The sequence below is a fragment of the Callithrix jacchus genome, chromosome 8, assembly GCF_049354715.1.
Source record: "Callithrix jacchus isolate 240 chromosome 8, calJac240_pri, whole genome shotgun sequence".
Classification (NCBI taxonomy): domain Eukaryota; kingdom Metazoa; phylum Chordata; class Mammalia; order Primates; family Cebidae; genus Callithrix; species Callithrix jacchus.
In genome coordinates this window covers 4,799,837-4,817,700 of record NC_133509.1, presented here as the reverse complement: position 1 = coordinate 4,817,700, position 17,864 = coordinate 4,799,837, and the positions used below count along the sequence as shown (strand labels likewise).

Sequence of the window (17,864 nt, the reverse complement as noted above, 5' to 3'; positions counted from 1 at the left end):
TCTCAAAGTGCTGGAAGCCACCGTGGCCAGCCTATGAATGGCTACTTCTTAAAATTCCTACAAGTAATATCACTTGTGTTTTTCAGAAGTCTTATTTAAGAAATTTCAAAGATACTAACTTGTAAGAAAAATCATCTTGCCAAGAATTTAAAAAGTCAGGTAATAGCAGCACTCACCCACCTTCACTAAGCAGCTCACTGTTGTCTGACTGCTTACAAGAGATGATCTTCTCCACTAGTTGATTGTAGCTGCAGTTACCAACAGCTTTTACAATGTCATCAATCTAGAAAACAAATAACTGTCTCACTAATCACGGTAAGATTAGAAACGAAACAAAAGAAAGCCACATCACTCTTTAGAATTGTATTCTAATAGTAAATATAAAACTATTTATTTTTCATAAATAATAATTTTTGAAAAACAAAATCGGCACTAAAATCAACACCCAACGGTTTCCAAGTTTACAGCTCGGTATGACACATTATGAAAAATACTGCTTAGCTGTATTTCAATTATGCAAAAAGAAGATTAAATGGGATTATTACATGCAACTTTATTTCTTAAGGTCATAAACACGTATTTAAGTCATCAAAATAAAATAAAAACTATTCAAGGAGGAAAAATGAAAAAATATCCACTTTTTTCCCCCAGCATAAAGTACCAAGCAACAGTTTTTTTTAAAACTAAAAAACAAATGCTGCACATTTAAAGCAAGGGAACTTTAAATATGTTAATTTATAGGATTAATAAAATTATTCTATTTGATTTATTACTTATTTCCAAGAAAAGTATAGTGGAGATATGAGTAGAGATAACTATTGTTATTTTCCTGAAGAAAAGTTAATATGTGTTAACCAGGGACAGTATCTGCTTCATGATTCTTATTTTATCTTTGTTTTTAGAGGTACAGCAAAAGAGTAAATTTAAACTTTTAAGCTATAGGAAAAGAAAATTGGGCTTCTCTACTCTCTCTCCATTATGCTTTGCTTTGACTAGAGAAGAAAAAGAGGTTCCTACTGTCTAAACAATTTATATAGTTGCATTGGCATACATAATATATTTATATTTATTTATAAATTATTCAAATGTTCTGCTGCATTAATAAGTTATATACCCAATACAACAAATACAAATTTTAGAATAACATAAATAGAAATAAGAGGGTGAACGTTTTCTTCCTACACTCAAATGATCGTCTTGAAGACTGACTCTTGGAACACCACAGGTTTGGACACACATCTGCACAAGTAGTACTCACAGCAGTGGTTTTCAAACTGGAGGAGTGTGTTAAAAAGATGTAAAATAATTTCAGGCTCAAGTTGCTTCTCAGTTCTCTAAGTTTTCATTCCACTACCCAGGTGATTCTGATACATGGCGACGTTTGGGAACCATCGTGTGAGGCTGTAATTTATCCTCCTTGTTTATGAAAAATTCTGCAGTACTAAGAGCCTCCTAACTCATACAACTGGGACTAATGGGTGTTTGAGACAATCAGTTAATTCAGAAAGTCAAAGCAGTAAACTGTGGAAAATGTGTACAGGCATACATATCCTAAACATTTTGTTTTGTTTTGTTGAGACGAAGTCTAGCTCCAGGCTGGAGTGCAATGGTGCAGTCTCCGCTCACTGCAACGTCCACCTGCTGACTTCAAGTGATTCTCCTGCCTCAGCCTCCCGAGTAGCTGGGATTACAGGTACCTGTGACCGCACCCGGCTAATTTTTTGTATTTTTAGTAGAGATGGGGTTTCACCATCTTGACCAGGCTGGTCTCAAACTCCTGACCTCATGATTCACCTGCCTCGGCCTCCCAAAGTCATGCCCAGCCAAACATTTTTTTTTTTTTTTTTTTTTTTTTGAGATGTAGTCTCACTCCATCGCTCAGGCCAAAGTACAGGAGTGTGATTTCAGCTCACTGCAACCTCTACCTCCTGGGTTCAAGTGATTCTCTTGCCTCAACCTCCCGAGTAGCAGGAATTACAGGCACCCACCACCACGCCTGGCTAAGTTTTGTACTTTTAGTAGAGTCATGATTTCACCATTTTGGCCAGGATGGTCTTGAACTCCTGAACTTAAGTAATACGCCCACCTGGGCCTCCCAAAGTGCAGGGATTACAGGTGTGAGCTGCATACCTGGCCCATATCTGAAATATTTCATATATACATATTTTTTGTTTTGCTGCCCTTTATAAAACCAAAACATTTTATATTAACTTAAAACACAAAAATGTATTCAACTGTCCATCTTTTGATGCAGAGCCAAATGAGTTCTTTCCTGTGTGAGAGGATCCTTGGGATAAGATTCTACGTAAATCGTAAGAAAAAAATTCACGAGTTCCAGCTTTGATTGATTTAAAATGAGAAGTTAGATCCTTAAGAAACACTTTGAGGGCACGCTCTCTTCAGATGTTATTTTCCTCAGCACCTTTACTTTATAGTGCTTTTGTCAGTCACTCAACTTCAGTAAGTCTTTTCAAAGAGTCTGAATTTTCACTTTCAAGAAATCCACAGAAATACAACTACAATAAATTGGGTATGGTGGTTCACACCAGTAATGCAAGCAATTCAGGAGGCTGAGACAGGAGGATTTCTTGAGGCCAGGAGTTCAATACCAGTCTGGGCAACATAGCAAAACTCCTGTCTCTAAAAATAAAAAAAAAACTTTTTAAGATTTTTTTCTCACTCCATCTCCCATATTCCGTCACCCACACTGGAGTGCAGTGGCGTGATCACAGCCCACTGCAGCCTTAACTTCCCAGGCTCAAGCAATCCTCCCACCTCAGCCTCCTGCATAGCTGGGACTACAGGCACAAGTCACTACACCTGTCTAATTGCTAAAATTTTTGTAGAGACAGGTCTCCTGTTGCCAAGGCTGGTTTCAAACTCCTGGGCTCAGTGATTCTCCCACCGTGGTCTTCCAAAATATTAGGATTACAGGTACGAGCCATCATGCAAAGCCTCTAAAAATATATACACGTATTTTAAATTAGCTGGATATGGTGGTGCATGCCTGTAATCCCAGCTATTCAAGAGGCTGAGGCGAGAGGACCGCTTGAGTCCAGGAGTTCAAGGCTACAGTGAGCGATGGTCATGCCACTATACTCCAGCCTGGGCAACGGGGCAAGGCACTGTCTCTGAAACAAAACAAAACCCCCCAAAACCCAACTACAGTAATAAACACAAGATGAATAAGCTGGGTGCCGTGGCTCATGCCTGTAATCCCAGCACTTTGGGAGGCTGAGATGGGTGGATCACCTGAGGTGAGGAGTTTGATACCAGAGATGACGAAACCCCACCTCTACCAAAAATATAAAAAGTTAGCCAGGTGTGGTGGCGGACACCTGTAATCCTAGCTATGTGGGAGGCTGAGGCAGGAGAATCACTTGAAACCAGGAGGCAGAGGTTGTGGTGAGCCAAGATCACGCCACTGCATTCTAGCCTGTGCAACAAGAATGAATCACTGTCTCTACCAACAACCTTTTTCACAGAACTGGAAAAAAAACACCTTAAACTTCATATGAAACCAGAATAGAGCCCACATAGCCTAGTCAATTCTAACCAAAAAGAACAAAGCTGGAGGCATCACATTACCTGACTTCAAACTATACTACAAGGCTACAGTAATCAAAACAGCATGGTATTAGTACCAAAACAGAGGTATAGACCAATCGAACAGAACAGAGGCCTCGGAGGCAACACCACACATCTACAACCATCTGATCTTTGACAAACCTCACAAAAACAAGCAATGGGGAAAGGATTCCCTGTTTAATAAATGGTGTTGGGAAAACTGGCTAGCCATGTGCAGAAAGCAGAAACTGGACCCCTTCCTGACACCTTACACTAAAATTAACTCCAGATGGATTAAAGACTTAAACATAAGACCTGGCACCATAAAAACCCTAGAAGAAAATCTAGGGAAAACCATTCAGGACATAGGAGTAGGCAAGGACTTCATGACCAAAACACCACAAGCATTGGCAACAAAAGCCAAAACAGACAAATGGGACATAATCAAACTCCACAGCTTCTGCACAGCAAAAGCAACAGTCATTAGAGTGAATCGAATCGGCAAACAACAGAAAGGGAAAAAATTTTTGCAGTTTACCCATCTGACAAAGGGCTGATATCCAGAATCCACAAAGAACTGAAACAGATTTACAAGAAAAAAACAAACAAGCCCATTCAAAAGTGGGTGAAGGATATGAACAGACACTTTACGAAAGAAGACATAACATGAGGCCAACAAACATGAAAAAACGCTCATCATCACTGGCCATTAGAGAAATGCAAATCAAAACCACATTAAGATACCATCTCACACCAGTTAGAATGGTGATAATTAAAAAATCTGGAGACAACAGATGCTGGAGAGATGTGGAGAAATAGGAACACTTTTACACTGCTGGTGGGAGTGTAAATTAGTTCAACCATTGTGGAAGACAGTGTGGTGATTCCTCAAGGACCTAGAAATAGAAATTCCATTTGATCCAGCAATCCCATTACTGGGTATATATCCAAAGGATTATAAATCGTTCTGCTATAAGGACACATGCACACGAATGTTCATTGCAGCACTGTTTACAATAGCAAAGACTTGGAACCAACCCAAATGCCCATCAATGATAGACTGGACAGGGAAAATGTGGCACATATACACCATGGAATACTATGCAGCCATCAAAAACGATGAGTTCGTGTCCCTCGTAGGGACATGGATGAACCTGGAGACCATCATTCTCAGCAAACTGACACAAGAACAGAAAATCAAACACCGCATGTTCTCACTCATAGGTGGGTATTGAACAATGAGAACACATGGACACAGGGAGGAGAGCATCACACACTGGGGTCTGTCGGGGAGAAATAGGGGAGAGACAGCAGGGGGTAGGGAGTTGGGGAGAGATAGCATGGGGATAAATGGCAGATATAGGTGATGGGGAGGAAGGCAGCAAATCACACTGCCATGTACCTATGCAACAATCTTGCATGTTCTTCACATGTACCCCACAACCTAAAATGCACTTAAAAAAAAAAAGAATGAAAAACTGTCTCAAAAAAAAAAACAAAAAAACAAGTATCAAATACATTTCTCTAGAGTAGCTAGAAATAAAAAAGATTTCAAATGTTCACAGGCAGAATCTATACATTACTATTTCACTCAAGGCCAGGTGTGGTGACTCATGTCTATAATTCCAACACTTTAGGAGGCCAGGGTGGAAGAACTGCGTCAGCTCAGGAATTTGAGACCACCCTGAGCAACACAGCAAGATTCTGTCTTTACAAAAAATAAAACATGCGAGGTACGGTAGCTCACGCCTATAATTCCTGCACTTTGGGAGGCCTAGACAGGTGGGATTACCTGAGGTCAGGAGTTCGAGACCAGCCTGGCCAACATGGTGAAAACTTGTCTCTACTAAAAATACAAAAATTAGCTTGGGGTGGTGGTGGGTGCCTGTAATCCCAGCTACTCAGGAGGCTGAGGCAGGAGAATCTCTTGAACCCAGGAAGCAGAGGTTGCATTGAGCCGAGACTGCACAACTGCATTCTAGCCTGGGTGACAGAGTGAGACTCTGCCTCAAACAAAAGAAAAAAAAGAAAGACAAAGCTAGCCAGGCATGGGAGTGTGTCCCTGTAGTCCCAGCTACTCAGGAGGCTGAGGCAGGAATGCTTAAGCCCAGTAGTTCCAGGAGTTGCAGTGAGCTATGATCATGCCACTGCACTCCAGCCTGGGCATCAGAGTGAGATCTTGTCTCCTCCCACCCCCAGAATTCCATTCATCCAATTTATTTGGATGCCTATTAAATACTACTACATAAAATTGGTGCCATGAGAGAATCTGTGGACACAGCAGTGAGCGAAATAGTTTATGCTTTCATAAAGCTTATATTCTAGAGTAAAAGCAAACAATACACCAAATCAACAAATATATAATGTAAGGCTGTTGTATACAGTGGTATGCAGATGGCATTTGTTTCCAACGTAACATAGTATTCTACAGAATGTATCATAACGTGGTTATTCATTTGTCTTTTGACGGCTATCTGACGTGTTCGCAGTTTGGCCCTGTGACAAACGATACTGCTGTGAAAAATTCCAGCACATTCACCCTGTTCCAAACATCAAGAGTGTGTGCCTCGCCAAACTGCTGAGTCTTAAGGAATGTTTAGCCTCAACTTTAATGGATAAACCAAGCTGTTTCCGAAGCAGATGGCCAATTTCCAACCTCATCAGCAGGGAATGAGAATTCTCTATGCTGCGCATCTTGTCCAACATTTAATAATGTCAGACTTATTCAAAAGTTTTTTGTTTTTTGAGACACAGTCTCACCCTGTCACCCAGGCTGGAATGCAGTGGTACAGTCTCGGCGCACTGAGACCTCTGCCTCAAGGGTTCAAGGAATTCTCCCTGCCTCAGCCTCCCGAGTAGCTGGGATTACAGGTACCTGCCACTACCCCTGGCTAATTTTTGTAGTTCAGTACAGACAAGGTTTTGCCATGTTGGCCAAGCTAGTCTCAAACTCCTGACCTCAGGTGATCTGCCCACCCTGGCTTCCCAAAGTGCTGGGATTACAGGCATGAGCCACCGCACCTGGCCTAAAAGCATCAGACTTTTCAATGTTAGCCAGTCTGAAGTACGCACAGTAGTCTCTAACAGTGGTTTTCATTTGTATTTCCTTAATGACCAATTCATATGTTCACTGGCCATTTGGATATCTATTTCTCTGAAGTGCCTACTCAAGTCATTTGTTCCTTTTTTTTTTTTTTTTTTGGCTTGGCTGTCTATCTTTTTAAAAACTATCTGTAGGAGCTCCTACTTTCTGAATATTAATCCTTTAGTCATTTTATAAGTTGCAATTCATCTTCTACTCTGTGGCTTGCTTTTACATTCTCTTTGGAATGTCTTGGATAAACACAAAATCTCAGTTTTAAGGTAGTCTTGTTTACCAATGTTTCCTTATAGTTAATAGGTTTGTATCTTGTTTTTGAAATCCCTTCCTACAGTAGTAACAGAAGATCAGAAACATAGTTTCCAACTTTTGTAGTTCTATTTTTTACAGTTAAACTGCCACTCCCCCGACCTCTGCCCCACTGCATTTGTAGAGCCAGGACCTTAGCATGTTGCCCAGGCTGGAGTACGATGGCTATCCACAGGTGCTATCATAGTGCACTGCAACCTCAAACTCATGGCCTCAAGTGATTCTTGTGCCTCAGTCTCCTAAGTAACCGACTACAGGTATGCCACCTCACCTGGCTTTTACAGTTAAACTTCAATGTACATGGAATAGAATTTTGTGGTGTGAGTAATAGGAAACAGTTTCATTTCTTTCCTCTGTGTCTATCTAATTGTCTTAGAATCTTTTATTGAAAGGATTGTCTTTCCCCATTGCTCTAGTGTGCCCTAGTTCTATCTGTATAATTGTCTTTTTAGGCCTCTACTCTCTGCCATTGGTCTAATTCTTAATCACAGTATTTAAAATACTTTGTATGTGAGCCAGTCATGCTGGTGCACTGTAGCCCCAGCTACTTGGGAGGCTGAGGTCGGAGGATCCCTTGAACTAGCTGAGGCTGCAGGGAGCTATGATCATGCTACTGCACTCTAGTCTGGGCAACACAGTGAGATATTGTCTCTTAAAAAATTTTAAAAAATAAAGAACCCAGGCTTACAGTCCTCAGATTGTCATTCTTCACAATCTAAATTATATGTCATTGTCATCTGCCAGAATCCAACCTTGCATGTATAAATTACTGGGCATGCTGAGACTTCAGTGAAATTCTCAGAGCTGCCTTGCTTATAGTAAGCCATCTTTCCATTCTCCTGAATCCCAGCAGCTGCTACCAATGGACAGAGATTTAAAAAAAAAAAACCACTGCCAAGTCCTTGCCATTATGATCTCCACCTTCCTAGAGTTAATGGATGCATCCATGTATGCTGCATTTCATCAGTCAATATTTACTGAGAACCTAAGACGTTCCAGGCACTGTTCCAAAGACTGAGATATGAATCCAGCCCTTATACAATTAATCAGGTAAAGAAATAACAACCTATCTTTTTGAGACAAGCACAGTGGCTCATGTTTATAATTTCAGCACTTTGGGAGTCTGAGGTGGGAGGATCGCTTGAGGACAGGAGTTTGAGACCAGCCTGGGCAACACAGTGAAATCCCGTCTCAATTAGCCAGGCGTGGTGGCATGCACCTAGCTACCTGGGGACTAAGGAGGGAGGATCTCACTTGAACACAGGAGGCTGAGGCTGCAGTGAACCAAGGTTGTGCCACTGCACTCCAGCCAGGGTGACACAGTGAGATTCTGTCTCAAAAAAAACAAAACAAAACAAAAAAAAAAAACAAGCCTCCATAAATATGAATAAGGATTTTAAATCTTATTTTTTTTTGAGATGGAGTTTTGCTCGTTACCCAGGCTGGAGTGCAATGGCGCGATCTCGGCTCACCGCAACCTCCGCCTCCTGGGTTCAGGCAATTCTCCTGCCTCAGCCTCCTGAGTAGCTGGGATTACAGGCACACGCCACCACGCCCAGCTAATTTTTCGTATTTTTAGTAGAGACGGGGTTTCACCATGTTGACCAGGATGGTCTCGAACTCTTGACCTCGTGATCCACCCACCTCGGCCTCCCAAAGTGCTGGGATTACAGGCTTGAGCCACCGCACCCCGCCTAAATCTTATTTTAATTAAACTGGATGCTTTTAAGGGAAAGAGGAGGGCACAGGGTAAAGGGAAGGGTTTATTTTATGAAGATCACGCCAAGTGTCAAGATAATTCAACAGGGTAAGAATAACTTTTTCAGCAAATAGTACTAGGACAACCGGATATCTACATGCATATGAATAAAGTTGAACCCTTTCCTCAAACCATAAAAATTAACTCAAAATTAACCATATTCATAAATGTAAGTGCTAAAATTATACAACTCTTAATAGAAAATAACTAAATCTTGATTTTTGGTTAGGCAAAGCCTTCTTAGATAGGACACCAAAAGCATAAGGGACAAAAGAAAAAGCAGATAAAATGAACTTCACTGAAAGTAAGTCCAGGCACAGAGGCTCACACCTGTAACCCCAGCACTCTGAGAGGCTAAGGTGGGAAAACTGCTTGACGCCAGGAGTTCAAGACCAGACTGGGAGTTCACCCAAGTCAAAGAGTGACACGCCTTTGGGAGGCCGAGGCGGGTGGATCACGAGGTCAAGAGATCGAGACCATCCTGGTTAGCATGGTGAAACCCCGTCTCTACTAAAAATACAAAAAATTAGCTGGGCACGGTGGCGCGTGCCTGTAATCCCAGCTACTCGGGAGGCTGAGGCAGGAGAATTGCCTGAACCCAGGAGGCGGAGGTTGTGGTGAGCCGAGATCGTGCTATTGCACTCCAGCCTGGGTAACAAGAGCGAAACTCCGTCTCAAAAAAAAAAAAAACAACAAAACACTGTTTCTAAAAAAAAAAATTCAACATTAAAGAATATTTCTAAGTCATATAGTTGACAAGAGATTTGTGCTTACAACACATCAAGATCATTTGCAACTCAATTACAAAAAGACACAGAACCCAATTAAGAAAATGGGCAAAGGGGCTGGACATGGTGGCTCACATCTGTAGTCCCAGCACTTTGGGAGGCCGAGTCCAGGAGTTTGAGACCAGCCTGAGAGATATGGTGAGACCTCATTTCTAGAAAAAAATTAAAACATTAGCAGGGCATGATGGCATGTACCCAGCTACTCAGGAGGCTGAGGCAGGTGGATCACTTGACCCCAAGAATTTGAGGCTGCAGTGAGCTATGATCATGCCACTGCACTCCAGCCTGGGTGACTCAGCAAGACCTAGTGTCAAAAAAGAAAACAAAATAACAAAACTCAACAGTAAATAACTAGTCTAATTTGAAATGGGCAAAAGATATGAGGAGATATTTTACTAAAAAATATACAAATGGCAAACAAGCACATCAAAAGATGTTCAACATTGGCCAGGTGTGGTGGCTCATACCTGTAATCCCAATACTTTGGGAGGCCAAGGAGGACAGATAACCTGAGGTCAGCAGTTCGAGACCAGCCTGACCAACATGGAGAAACCCTGTCTCTACTAAAATTACAAAATTAGCTGGGTGTGGTAGCGCATGCCTATAATCCTAGCTACTCGGGAGCTGAGGCAGGAGAATCGTTTGAACTGGGGAGGAAGAGGTTGTGGTGAGCTGAGATAACACCAGTGCACTCCAGCCTGGGCAACAAGAGCAAAACCCCGTCTTAAAGAAAAAAAAAAAGATGTTCAACATCATTAGCTATTAAAAAAATGCAAATTAGGCTGGGCACGATGGCTCACGCCTATATTCCCAGCACTTTGGGAGGCCTAGGTGGGTGTATCACCTCAGGTTGGGAGTTTGTGACCAGCCTAACCAACATGGTGAAAGCCTGTGTCTACTAAAAATACAAAAAAATTAGCTGGGCATGGTGGTGGGTGACTGTAATCCCCCCTACTCAGGAGGCTGAGGCAGGAGAATCGCTTGAACCTGGGAGGAGGAGGCTGCAGTGAGCCAAGATCCCACCATTGCGCTCTTGCCTGGACAACAGAATGAGACTCGGTCTCAAAAAAAAAAAAAAAAAAAAAAGAGAAAAAGAAAAAGGTAAGCAAATTAAAACTACAATGAAATATTGCTACCTAAGAATGGCTAAAAAAAAAAAAGTGACAACATTAAATGCTGATGAAGATGAAGATGCAGAGAAACTGGATCACTCATTTTACTGGTGATAATGTAAACTTTTGGTACAGGTACTCTATAAACAATTTGTCACTTTCTTAAAAAAAATACACAGGTTAACTGAGCAGAAGGGTGCATGCCTGTAGTCCCAGCTACGTGGGAGGCTGCAGTGAGAGGATCACTTGAGCCCAGCAGTTCAAGCCCAGCCTGCACAACAAAGCAAGACCCTGTCTCTTAAAGAACAAACGCACAAGCAACTAAGATGTAACCCACCAACTGCACTCCTGGGCATTTAAACCAGGGAAATGAAAAACCTACTTGTACACAAACGTTCGCAGCAGTTTGATACAGAGTCTTGCTCTGTCACCTAGTCCAGAAAGAAGTGGCACAATCTCGGCTCACTGCCGCGGCTGCCTCCTGGGTTCAAGTGATTCTCCTACCTCAGCCTCCCGAGTAGCTGGGATTACAGGTGCCCAGCTAATTTTTGTATTTTTAGTAGAGACAAGGTTTTGCCGTGTTGGCCAGGCTGACCTCGAACTCCTGGCCTCAAGTGATCCACCCAACTCAGCCTCCCAAAGTGCTGGGATTACAGGTGTGAGACACTGTGCCCGGCCCACAGCAGTTTTAACATAATGGCCAGACACTGGAAAATGCCCAGATGCTCTGTAACAAGTAAAACTGTGGTATGTCCACACCACAGAATATTATTCAGTAACGAAAAGGAAGAAACTACAGATGCCATAATCTGGATGATGCTCTGGAGACTAATGATGAATACAAAAACCAATACAGGCTGGGCGTGGTGGCTCACACCTATAATCCCAGCACTTTGGGAGGCCCAAATCATAAGGCTGGATCATACAAGGCCAGCCTGACCAATATGGTGAAACTCTATCTCTACTAAAAATATGAGAATTAGCTGGGCATGGTGGCACACACCTGTAGTCCTAGTCCCAGCTACTCGGGAAGCTGAGGCAGGAGAATCGCTTGAACCCAGGAGGTGGAGGTTGCAGTGAGCCAAGATCACACCACTGCACACCAGCATGGGTGACAGAGCAAGATCCCATCTCACAAAAAAAAGAGGCCAATCCAAAAAGATTACACACTGTGTTATTTCACTTATATAATATTCTCAAAATAACAAAATTATAGAAATGGAGAAAGATTAGTGGTTAACAAGAGGATAGAGGGTCAGGGTGTGAGAGAAGCGGGTGTGGATATAAAAGGGCATCAGGAGGGACTCTTGTGTTAGTAGAAATGTTCTGTATCTTGACTTTGTCTACTTATTTATCTACTTTTTTTGAGATAGGGTCTCCTCTGTCTCAAGCTAGAATGCAATGGCATGATCATAGCTCACTGCAGCATCGACCTCCTAGGCGCAAGCGATCCTCCCACCTCAGCTTCCTGAAAAGCTGGGACCACAGGCATGTTCCAACATGCCTGGTTAATTTTTATATTTTGTAGAGATAAGGTTTTGCCATGTTGCCCAGGCTAGTCTTGAACTCCTGGGCTCAAGCGATCCTCTTGCCTTGGCCTCCCAAAGTTCTAGGATTACAGGCATGAGACACTGTGCCCAGTCATGTATCTTGACTTTATTAATGTCAATTTCCTGGCTTTTATTAAAATAATCAAATTTTAAATTTTGCAAAATTACTAAATTTTTCCATTGGGGAAAACTGTGCAAAAGGTACAAGGGATCATTCTTTATTATTTCTTACACTAGCATATGAATCTACAATTACCTCAAAATGAAAAGTTTACTTTATATAAAAGGTAAATTCTCACCTCATACTATAAAGCAAAATAAATTTGAAAGGCATTAGCTGGTATGATTCCTTTGTCTTTTTCTTTTAAAGTTCATAATTAACCAGTATTATTTTGAAATCTGAATCTTAACTTTATGTTGAAAAATGTAAATAAGTGAATACTAAAACAGTATAGGAGTGGACATAACAGAGATCAGTGTAAAAGAAAAGACTAACCTATATGAAAATTAAGTATGTAACAGCAAAATTATGTTTTCCTTTCATCCTCCAATTAACTCTCCATTCTTCTGTATCCGGGAGACTAACCTCTGCGGACTGCAGCAACTGGAGTTCTTACTCTCTAGTTAGCTGAATTTGGCCATTAGGAGCAAATGGAGGAAATCAGAAAGTGGGAGTCAGACAGGGGATTACCTTTGCTCTTTCCCTGCTGGGCCACAGCTTGGTGGTAACAGTATTGCTTTCCTGAAGATCACCTCTCCTGGTCAGCAGCTCTGGGCTTTAGTAATTATCTTGCTGGGCTCTGCTAACTATTCCCTGTCCTTGTCTTTTCAGTTAGAAATGGCAATCGTTTTCTGCTGTTGCCAGCTCTAGGACGCCTCACCATCCCTTGCTTGTTCCCCTTAACCATGCCCACATCTTTGTAAATAGTCTCTTCCTTAAACTTTTGTCAGTTATCCTTAAGTGTGTTATATACTTCCCGCCAGAACCCTGATACCCTTAACAAGACGCAAAATCTAGATTGCTAGACTAATATACACAGGACACTGTACATTGAGAAATATACTGTTGGAGTGATGGATGTATGGGGGTGCCATTTTAAAATAAATCTTTGGGTAATCCAAAATCTCTTTTCAAAGCTGTGCAATAAAGAATACAGTCTTGCCCAAAGAGGTTTGACCTCTGTCCCGGTTCCTATGAGATAACCTCTAAATCTTGGCATTTCTATACCAACAGGAGTGACTGTGTTATTTATCCTGGGCCTCTTGGGCCACACCTGCAGTTTACACTAATGATGGATCCCTTGAACCACATGGCGTCAGCTCAGCTTCCAGGGAGGGAAGGGTAGGAATCTGGGTTCAACTACATGGGCCATCAATTCATCAGTCAATCATAACTACATAATGAAATCTCAGTAAAAAGTCCAAAAACGAAAGGTTGGGTGAACGTCCAGGATTGGCAGCACTCCGTGCATATTGTCATCATCAGTTCTAAGAGGGAATGACGTCCTGAGGATCCAGACGGAGATTCTGCCCTACATCTCTTTCCTTGGCTAATTTTAACCTGTATCTTTGCCCTGTAATAAACTGTAATGGTGAGTGTAAGGTTTGAATGAGGCACTAAGGTTCAAATGAGGCAACTGAGGCCAGTTATTGAAATTTAATTGGCTCCTGGGCGAGGTTCTGCGGTCCCACACAAGGGGCCAGAGAAGTTGCGCTGACTTCTTGGGGCGTGGGGTTTTATGGCTATGAGGACTGAGCAACAGCTGGGTGATCTGTTTGGCTCCAGGGGAGCGGGATTGGGACGGGGCAGGCCACTATTGGTTGGTGGGTTGTTGGGCGGGTTTTCCAGCTGGCCAGGGTTGCATCAGCCGGAGCCTTCCAGGGGAGCCATGCGGCAGAGCCTGGAAGTGCAGAGCCTGGTGCTGGGTGCAGAGTCAGGTGCTGAGTGCAGAGGTGGGTGTGTCCAGCTCCTGGTGAGGCAACCGGCCTTACAGTGAGTTTAATAGGTTTCTGTAAGTCCTGTTAGTCATTCTGGTGAATTACTGAACCTGAGGGTGGGGTTTTGGGAAACCTTTGACCTTGTGGTTGGTGTGAGAAGAAAGGGTGGTCTTCTATGAGCTCTTCCCTCTATCCTTGTAGTTGGGACCTAGCAGTTGGGGTCAGAAGCCTTGGGCAGACTTGGCAGTCTGGAGGACTGTGCTCTTAACCTCATAGTTTGGCTAATTCCAGGCAAAAGTACAAAAAGAGTAAGTCAACAAAAATATATAAATTTAGAATTGTTTGCCAAATTAATACATTTTTCCTGCATTTGTGTTTATATAATTTAAATTCTTCGACTTACCTGAGGGTCTACTAACCACCCATGGTACAAAGGAATATCAAGAAGATCAAATACTATGCATTCCGGTGTATACTCAAACACTCGAACACCAGTGAATCTTACATTTACATCCAGGCCTGTCTGTAATTTGTGCAGAATTGCCATGGCATCACTCATATTCTGAAAATAGAAAAGGGGAAAGTTATAATTCAGAAACATCAAAACAAGAACACAAAAGATAATCAAGTATAAGGACAATTACTTTTAATTTTCCATTTTCTCCAATAAATTCAACATATTTTTACTGTTAATAACACTTATGCAGTACCACTGACTACATGCTGACACCTTCAAATAACTAGCTTACAGTAGTTGCTCAGTAAATATTTACTAGATTGCTGGGCATGGTGGCTCCCACTTGTAATCCTAGCACTTTGGGAGGCCACAGCAGGTGGATTACTTGAGGTCAGGAGTTTGAGACCAGCCTAGCCAACAGGGCGAAACCTTGTCTCTACTAAAAATACAAAAATTAGCTAGGCGTGGTGGCACATGCCTTTAGTCCCAGCTACTTGCTGATGTAGGATGGTCACCTGATGTAGGCGTGGTGGCACGTGCCTTTAGTCCCTAAACTGATGTAGGATGGTCACCTGAACCCAGGAGGTAGAGGTTGCAATGCACAGAGATTGTGCCATTGCATTGCAGCATGGGCAACAGAGAGAGACTCTGCCTCAAACAAAACAAAACAAAACAACACAAAGTTCATGCTCTTATGCAACTAACATTCTATTGAGAGAGATAAGCATGTATCTATATAACACAATGTCAGGTATTAGTAAGAAAAACTGAGCAAGATGAGGTTGTAGAGAGTAGCAGAAATGAAGGACCTATTTTAGACTGGAAAGTCTAAAGCCAAATGTTTTTAAAGTCAAAGAGGAAGGTCTCTCCTACAGTTGAATCTAAAATAATTGGAAGGAGGATCTTAAAGAGACAGTGGCACACCCAAGCTCACTGCAACATTATTCATAATTTTTTTTTTTTTTTTGAGATGGAGTCTTGCTCTATCACCAGGCTGGAGTGCAGTGGCACGATCTCAGCTCACCACAACCTCTGCCTCCTGGGTTCAAACGATTCTCCTGCCTCAGCCTCCCGAGTAACTGGGACTACAGGTGGGCGCCACCACACCCCACTAATTTTTGTATTTTTTTTTAATTAACTTTTTTATTTTTAGTAGAGATGGGGTTTCACCGTGTTGGCCAGGATGGTCTCGATCTTTTGACCTCGTGATCTGACAGCCACGGACTCCCAAAGTGCTAGGATTACAGGCATGAGCCACCGTGTCTGGCCTATTCATAATTCTTTATCTATTCTTAGTCACAACTGACAAAAAAATAAAGAAAATGAGGTATATCCATACAATGCAATATTATTCAGCCTTAAAAAGAAGGAAATCTAGTCATATGCTACAACCTGGATGAACTTTGAGTACATCATGCTGAGTAAAACAAGCCAGTCACAAAAATAAAAATACTGTATGACTCTACTTATATGAGGTATTTAGAGTTGTCAAAATCATAGAAATAGAAAGTAAAATGGTGGTTTATAGGAAATTGTGGGACGTGAGAAGGGAGTTGTCTGATGAATACAGGCTGTCACTCTGTTGCCTAGCCTAGAATGCAGTGGTATGATCATGGCTCACCACAGCCTCAACCTCCTGGGCTCAAGTGATCCTCCCACCTCAACCTCCCATGTAGCTGGGACTACAGGTGCATGTTACCATGCCCAGCTAGTGTAGTTGATATTTTGTAGAGACGGGGTCTCACTGTGTTGCCCAGACTGGTCTTGAATTTCTGAGCTCAAGTAATTTTCCACCTCAGCCTCTCAAAGCATTGGAATTATAGGCATAGGCTACCATGCCTGGCAAGTTTCAGTTTTAAAGATGAAAATGTTCTAGAGATCTGTTATACAACACCATGAATACAGTTAACACTTCTGAACTGTATGCTTATAAATGTTTAAAATAATACATTTTATATTACGTGGTTTTTAACACAATTTAAAAAAATAGAAACAAGCCATCAAGCCATGAAAAGACACAGAGGGAATTTAAATGCATATTAGTAAAGAAAAGAAGATATTCTGAAAAGGCTACATACTGTATAATTCCAAATAACATTCTGGAAAAGCCAAGACTATAGACTGTAAAAAAGTTAAGTGGTGCCATGTGTGTACCTATGCAACTGTCTTGCATGTTCTGCACATGTACCCCCAAACCTAAAATGCAATAAAAAAATAAATAAATAAAAATAAAAATAAATAAAAAAAAAGTTAAGTGGTTGCCAAGGATTAGGGGAAGGAAGGGAGAATGACTAGGCAGAGTACAGAGAATTTTTAGGACAGTGAAACTATTGTGTATGATACTGTAATGGTAGATACGTGTCATTATACATTTTTCAAAATCCATAGAATCTACAACACCAACAATGAATAAATTATAGACTCTGGGTGATAATGATGAGGCATTGTAGGTTTATCAGTAATAAATGTACCACTTTGGTGCAGGATGTTGACAGTAGAGAAAGCTTTGTGTGTAGGGTTAGGAGGAACAGAAGGTATATAGAAATTCTCAGCACTTTCCATGCTCAATTTTGCAGTGAATACACTAGGATGGATGGATGGAAGGAAGGAAGGAAGGAAGGAAGGAAGGAAGGAAGGAAGGAAGGAAGAAGGGGAGGGAGGGAAGGTGGAGGAAGGGTGAGGGGAGGGAAAGAGGGCAGTGCAAATGGGAGGGAAAAGAAGGAGAGGGAGGCAGGCCTCTTTGAAAATGACACTAGAATAGAGATCACAGTGAGCACTGAGTCTTAGGAAGCTCTGGTCAAAGAGCGTTGCAAAAGTCCTGAGGTAAAAATGAGTGTATTAGTGTATCCATGGAATAGCATGGGGTCCAGTGTGGCTGGGACAAAGTAAAAGTGAAAAGCTGTAGGAGATGAACTCTAAGAGACTGGCAGAGGCTAAACCACAATGTCTTGTTTGTCAAATTAAGGGATCATTCTGCCCACATCAGTTTTCTCCATAAATACAGTCATATAAATCTGGAATAAAGACTATTTTTAAATGCTTTTCTATCCTTCTATGATAGTGGAGTAAAAAAAAAAATGCTTTTCTAAACATTTTAACACATTAAATATGGTCATATATATAGAGGATACATTCAAAAGAACAAAGAAAAACCAGTACATAAATGTTAATACACTTTTGGCCGGGCACGGTGGCTCATGCCCGTAATTCCAACACTTTGGGAGGCCGAGGTGGGCGAATCACGAGGCCAAGAGATTGAGACCATCCTGGTCAACATGGTGAAA

General features: G+C 41.8%; 1 protein-coding gene across 2 annotated transcripts in view; it reads right to left on the bottom strand.

Moving 5' to 3' along the window:
- The window catches only part of MINDY2 (MINDY lysine 48 deubiquitinase 2), an 86,324-nt gene that overhangs the window by 36,261 nt on the left and 32,199 nt on the right, over nucleotides 1–17,864 (bottom strand). For both annotated transcript variants that reach the window (XM_035258725.3, XM_035258726.3), the window contains exons 4-5: nucleotides 14,527–14,685; nucleotides 181–283 (exon numbers count right to left, since the gene is read on the bottom strand). In XM_035258725.3, coding sequence (XP_035114616.2) covers nucleotides 181–283; nucleotides 14,527–14,685 — 262 coding nt within the window. The remainder of the gene's footprint in view (nucleotides 1–180; nucleotides 284–14,526; nucleotides 14,686–17,864) is intronic.